The 7,095-nt window shown below is 44.2% G+C and overlaps 1 protein-coding gene across 5 annotated transcripts in view; it reads right to left on the bottom strand.

Annotated features, from left to right (window-relative positions):
* CRACR2B (calcium release activated channel regulator 2B) overlaps positions 1-7,095 on the bottom strand; it is a 55,547-nt gene that overhangs the window by 27,569 nt on the left and 20,883 nt on the right. For all 5 annotated transcript variants that reach the window (XM_019552036.1, XM_019552037.1, XM_019552033.1 and 2 more), the window contains 3 exons: positions 1,459-1,605; positions 876-966; positions 444-536 (listed from right to left, as the gene is read on the bottom strand). In XM_019552036.1, coding sequence (XP_019407581.1) covers positions 444-536; positions 876-966; positions 1,459-1,605 — 331 coding nt within the window. The remainder of the gene's footprint in view (positions 1-443; positions 537-875; positions 967-1,458; positions 1,606-7,095) is intronic.

Raw genomic sequence — 7,095 nt, 5'->3', positions numbered from 1 at the left:
GTTAGCCTTCTTTGCAACAAGGGCACATTGCTGGCTCATATTCATCTTACTGTGCCCTGTAACCACCAGGTCCTTTTCTGCAGAGCTGCTGCCCAGCCAGTTACGCACTTTTAACCTTCCAATTTTTTACTTCCTACCACTGCCAGACGAACTGAACTGTCAGTGAGGAATGTAAGAAAGGATTCCAAAAAATGGATGTAAAATTAAACAGATACACTGAAGCAGCTTTTTTAAAAAAGGCATGCAGGACAAGCCAGCCCCCCAGTGGTAACAGCTGGAGCTGGAATTGGCCCTGTCACCATCCACTTCCGTGTGAGCTGGAGTTGGTGAGGCTTGTAGGTTGCCAAGGGCAATCCAGAGAAGGAACATATCCATGGAAGGAGTGGTGGTGGTGGGGAGGGGAGGGGATGCATAGTTTTTCCTCCTCAGGAAGGCCACGTTACCTTTTTCTGCCGGTTGAGGATTTTCTCCAGTTCCTGCTCCTTGCTGCGCAGCTCTTTCTGCAGCAGGCTGCTCCTTTCATGCCTCAGTGACTCCTGTGTGGGGGTAAAGGGCCACAGCTCTTCATTCTGTACAGTGGCCAGGGGCTAATATTTCCAAACATCAGGGCATGAAAGAGATGATAATACCAGCCTCTGCCCTAAACTTTTTCCAGCCTAAGGCATATTTATAACAATTTTCTGCAGCACACCTGTTAAAGCATTCCCCACCCTCATACCTATTGTAGCTCATTGCCATGGCTGAATTCCGCGGTGCGCCTGTTCATTTCTGTGCCGCAGCACACTGGTTGGGAAACACTGTGCTAAATGACACTCAACCCCTGGCTTCAGAGTTGGGAAGGGTTTAGGCCTTTCCACTTGGAAAGAAGGATTTACCTGACAGAGCAGTCTCTCCCTTTCTACTTTGATCTGCTGCTCCATTTCTTCATAAAGGCACCTGACTTCTCTGTCATGATCTGTCTCTTTCCTACAAAGGGGTAGTGAAGAGAGAGAATGTAAAAGTGGAAGAGGAAGAAATAGAAAGGACAAGGAATGGGAAAACTTTACTGAATAAGAAAGGTGTGTGTGTTGGGGGAGACAGGGGTATTGAAATGAATTCAGGATTCACAATAAGAGCTGCCCAGGTTCCCAGAGCCCCAGGCTCATAGACAGCTAAAGGGATTCTAATACTACTAGAAGTCTTTATGGGTGCATTTTAACTTGCCCCCAATTTTATTTTTAGAGCAAACCTATCCCTAGGAGCTAGCAAGCTGCTATTCATTAATATAACATCATTCTGAAGAGAATGGGATAGGATAGACAAGCCACCATTATACCTAGCACAGAAGTCCCCGTTTGCTCATCCAACCTAGCTAGGTTTTCCTGGTATTTCAGGAAAAATGGCAAGCTAGGTTGTATAGAATGAGCCTCAGCTGGTTCCCTGGAGGCCACAGATGAGTGCCCACACAAGTCTTCTTACCTTTTCAGTGCCTGCTCCATCGATTCCTTCTCCCGATTCACCTCCTTGATGTACGAGGAAACACGGAACAGGAAATCCTCAAAATTGGCCAAGAGCTCTGGTCGTTCCTTCCGGAGCCGAGCCCAGAGTTCCCGAACCTCGCTCTGACTGAAGCAAACATCCAAGAGGGAAGGGAGACAACAGGGGCATTTCCAAGTTATCACAGGATTATACTTTCTTTTCCTCTCTCACATGTGCAAAAGGAGAGGGGATATGCTCCCCCTCAACGTCCCAGGCAGCATTGGAGGAGGCTGTGATACTGAGATCAGGACGCAGACAGGAACCCAACGTGTCTAAGACACGAGAACTATTTGGATTGGTAGATGGCGTGAAAGAACTCCCTCCCAGCCTCCTCACCTGTTCCCCTCTTGCTCTCATGTGCCTATCAATCCAGTTACTAGCCAGCCAGCTCACTGCCACTGCCCACATGACAGGCCTCAGGTAAGAGGATGTGAGTGTAACCTCTGTATCGTTTTGAGCTCTGATCTCACGACCTAAAGCCAGGGACTTAAGCCCATGTCACTCCATTAGGTAATTGTGATGTTTTTCAAATTGATCAGCTGGCATCAAATGACACCTGACCCTGACTGGGTCCAGCTGGTGAGGTCAGGAGGGTATATTTAAGAGGGTCCCTGCAGGAAGAAGAGAGGCGGACATTTAAAATACACACACAGAAACATGGACCTCTGCAGCTCTCCCTCATTTGCTGGATGCGGAAGTGAGTAACTTACCAGAAACTTAACTAGGAACTTAGTTTAATGTACTCTAGTTCTGTATCAGAAGGCTACCAAGCTACTTCTGTTTGCTCAGGGTTATTCTTTTGGGACTTCTCTGACTTGTACCCCTCCCCATGCCTACCCTCTCTACCCAATAAAGCTATCCGTTATAGCCAGCCTTGTTGTACATGCTTGAGAGGGACTGGGCAAGCCTTCTTGCTCCCTTTACTCAGCTGACTAAGAGAGGCCACTTTTTATGCTTCAGGCTATGAGAAGCACCCTGATATATTCTGCTGGGGTTAAGCAACCCTTAGGTCTACAGGGTCTATGTATCCTGAGCAGCACAGGGCACAGACAAAGACCTGAATCCAGATGGTGGCAGCAATACCCTAGGCTTGCAGGTGTGCTCCAAGAAGAGGGTTGGCCATAATTTGGTACCCCTGGGGAGGCATCCAAAGTTTGGTTTTTGGCAGGGCGCAGTGAGGCAGGTGGCTCAGCACAGGAGTGCTCCCTACTGGCCCACCACAGATGGTATCAGTGAATTAAGAGAGGTACTTATCCATGTTAGTTTGAAGTCAGAGTAGATATGCATCTTTATAGGCTAACTAAATAATGAGCAAGAGAGTGAGAGAGCAAGCTCTTATACTCTGCTTTCTGCATATACGTTCACAGCATCTGCTGCAATAAACTTGGGTTCACAAAAGCTTGTATACTTTCTCTCTTCATGTTATTTTGTTAGTCTATAAAAGGTGTGTATCTACCCTGCTTTCTACCAGCGAATTAAGTCATCATCTGAAAAAATTCACCCTAGCAAACAAACTGTGTGTTGCTAACACCAAACCCTCAAATCTGGAGTGGGACTCCCAAGATCATGGGTTTGGCTTAAAACCTGGGAGACTTAAATAGTAATAAATTAGGTGCAACCCAGCAAAAACAGCAGTAATTCAAATATCTTCAGGCACTTTACAAATTTCAGCTTTCCACCACTCTTGCAAGGTAGAGCAGTTTGGCCTACATTATATTATAGAGGGGTGAACTGATGTACCAAAAGCCCCACATCAAGCTCATGATGAAGCTACGAATAGTAGCTGGGAGTTTTGCCTTCTACTCCAACACTCCAAGCTCTAAACTATCTTAACTTTTTTCATTAAAAGGAAATTAAACTCCCTTCTCAAGAAAGGTTTAACCATTCATTTAAAAATCACACATCCAGAAGCCACCCTTTCAGTTATTTCCTCTTAGTGTGTGAAGGAAAGAACCCAAGATGTCTTTGAACCACTGTATAAACAGTAATAAACCTGTCCCCCTCTCTCTCAAACCTGCTTCTCTTCCCAAAACCAAATGCAGGGTTTAAATACTATTCATACATAGCCTTTTGGGATAAGTGCCATATTTTCATTCTGCATTTGAACAGCACTTGGGGCAGTGGGAAGTAGTTCAAATGGGAAATCTTAGGTGCTACCACCATACAAGTTATAAACTAAGGTTAAAAAAAGACAGGTTAATTCTTAGCACTCTCAGTTTAAAATGTTAATACTTAAGATGATGGAATTAAAAGGAGGGAAATTCAAAAGCATCTACAAGGTATATGAGCACAGAGCTCATTGAGTATCCAACAGGACATGCACTTTTAATCTTATTAAGCATTTGTAAGAGTATCTCCCCTTCTGTACTTACAAAGTACAAAACCCATTTGAGCCACAGAAACAATGATAGTGGAGCTGGTTAACATTTTTCCATTGAGTTTGTATACAAGAAGAAGAAAAATGGAGATTATTCAAATAATATTTTTTTTAGGAAAAATTAACGTGTCATTTTCACTAGATATTTCACAATCCTTTTGTGAACTGAAACATTACCTTTTTTTCCAATTACCAAAAAATGCAGATCTTAGTTTAAAAATAAAATCCTCATTACCATTTAATGAAAAATGAGTTAATTCTGATCCTTATGACACAAAAACATGACAGGTATAGGTGAGAGCAGAAGTTACACAAGGTTGAATTAATACCATTTTATAAAAAGCAAGATGGCCAAAATTAAAACTGTAACCTTATTTCATAATGTTTCTGTTGAACTCAGAGAATGGAAGACTCCATCTAGTGGTTAGGGCAATGCAAAAATATTCCCATTAATTGTGCCAGCTCCTTTGCTCAATGTGTCTTAGCAGAGAGACCTGGGAGCAGCAATGGCTGGGATGGGAATATTCTTGTGGCAAGAGTCACTATGGGGTGCTGTTGTAATCAGGCACCTAGCCCTTTTTCTTTGTATGCGAGTGTTGTTTGTCCGAAAAGAAATGTTTGCAGTGGTGGTGGTGGTTCTTTTATGCCAGGTTCTGAAAAAAAGTGAAGAAACAGCAGGAAAGTCTACTTCCTGACTATAAGCACATCTTGAAGTAGATTTGTTGCCTGGGTACAGGGCACTGGCACTGGCCTGAAACTACTCATGGAACTGATTTCCCTGCATGCTATTGGACTGCCACCGTTCAAGTATAATTTGGTTGGAAGTCAAACATTAGTTCAGAGTATAATAGACTCAGTGTCAAAATTCTCTTACAGTGAAAAAAAAAAAAAAGCACCTTGGAATTCTCCCCGACCAGCATATAGGTGATGGCAGGGTAAGAAAGAAGCACAGGTGTCAGGAGAAGAATAATATAATAAATTCTATTTAGAGTACATCATAGGAAACCAGGCCTGGAAGGGACCTCATAAGGTCAGGGTGTCCAGCCTCCTGCTCAAGGCATGATTATCCCCAACTAGTCTGTCTGTCCCAGCCAAGTGTCTGCAAAACCCAGATGAGCTCAGTCTACAACCCAGGGGCTGGATCTGATCCATGGAGCCATGTCATCTGGGCCACATGGGTCTGAAAATGAGCCAGTGGGGAAGCAGTGGCAGCAATCTGCTGCAGCTCTTGGAGTTCTGGACCCATAGGGAGCCCCACATGCCAGACAACACTGGTGTGCAGGGCCACTCTGTAGACAGATCCAGCATGCAGGGATGGATTGGGATATGTAGCTGCTCTACAGCTGAATCTAGCACACAAACCCTTGACTGGATCAAGCTTGGAGACTGACTATGCACCATTCACTTCCACCTGAAAGCCAGATAGCTTGAGCACTGCTGGTCTAACCTGTTCTTGAAAATTTCCCAGGATAGAGATCCCACATATTCTCTAGGTAGCCTGTTCCAGTGCTTAAATACCCTCATAATCAAAGTTCTTCTTAATTTCCAACCTACATTTCCTCTTCTGAAACTTGAGGCCATTGCTTCTAATCCGGTCCCCTTCAGCCCACTTCCAAGTCATTAAGTGGTTCTTAAGCAGGCATATAATTCTAGCCCTGACACACAAGCTTTCAGTTAAGGATTAAAAGGAATAAAAAAAAAAAGAATATAAAAGGTATAGGTTTTATCCAGTGCAGCATTTTATGCCATTTAATCTCTTTTTGAAATATTATTTCTTTAAAAGACTCTTCTCAAAATCAGAAAAATAGGTTGTCCACAGAGACAGCCTTTACGAGGAGTCTTTCTAACGTCTTTGGACAATCGCGGAAGATCACGTCACCTTAGCATAATGGAGAAGTTACAGTTCTTTACGCAGGGTAGTTAGCTCTGTCGGGTTTAATTTAAAAGGTATTTCGCAGTAAATTTTGTTGTGAGATCCAGTGATCATTTCAAGATGCATCCTCTCCTGAGCCAACAGGGATAGGAAAAGCAGTGGTAAGAAGTTGAGCACGACAGCTTCCGACTGAGACACAGCAGTTTTCTAAGTGTCACAGTTCATAGAAGTAACAGGTGGCTGCATGTGTGACTACTAAATCCTGCTCCTGTACAACAGGATCCTAGAATCCCAATGCAACCCTCCCCTGTTCATATTCAAGGGACAATCATGGAATAAGTCACCAAACTAAGGAATCTGCAGCCACATAGTTCAGAGAATTTTCTGTACACAGATAAATATCTCTACATTTGAAGAGTGGCTACAAAGGTATCATTTGGATCTGAATTATCTAGCATCCCTGGTGCACAGAACTAAATCCCAGTAAGGTCCGTTTATCTCCTCGTCCTTTAAGAGGAAAATCAGTCCCAGGAAATGCAGCATGCACAGATCATTTTGAGAAAAACCTTGAAACATAAGCTCTCCTGAATAAACAATGATACTTCTTTCTACAAGGCAAGAACTTACCACAGTGTTCTCACTGTAAATCCCCATTGGCTGGTCACTATCTCTTAAGCACTTTGACAACAGCTGTATGTCAAAATGGATAAATAAAAATCTATAGCTTAGGAAACTCCCTGGGAAAAGTATTCTATTAAGAACAGATGATGACGTGGGGCCCCTGCAAGACACGCTAAGAAATTTGGTAGTCGTACCAGACGACAAAGCAAACCTATTTAACAACTTCTTTGCCTCTATTTTCCTGAGCAGGGACTAAAACAGCCCCCCCACCAGGACCCCCTCAGGCCCCAGGGGAGGCGCACCTAGGCCATGGGTCAGTGAGGATCTAGTCAGGGAACTCCTGGAGGGACTGGACATATTTAACTCAGCTGGTCCGGACGATCTCCACCCCCGACTGCTGAGGGAATTAGCTGAGGTCATTGCAGGACTCCTGGCATGGCTTTATGAGCGCTCATGGTGCTCTGGTATGGTGCTAGAGGACTGGAAGAGGGCCAGTGTGGTTCCCATCTTCAAAAAGGGGAGGAAGGAGGACCCGGGAAACTATGGGCCAGTTAGTCTTACCTTGATCCTGGGTAAGATTTTTGAGAAAATTATCCTGGCACATGTCCACAAGGGGCCAGCGAGGGAGATTATGCTTAGGGGCAACCAACATGGGTTCATTAGCGGCAGGTCCTGTCAGACCAACCTGGTGGCCTTCTACGACCAG

This window comes from Crocodylus porosus, unplaced genomic scaffold (genome assembly GCF_001723895.1).
Source record: "Crocodylus porosus isolate Cpor-Errol unplaced genomic scaffold, CroPor_comp1, whole genome shotgun sequence".
Taxonomy (NCBI): Eukaryota; Metazoa; Chordata; order Crocodylia; family Crocodylidae; genus Crocodylus; species Crocodylus porosus.
Note: the sequence above shows the minus strand (reverse complement) of the source record. Positions and strands in the feature narration are given on the sequence as shown.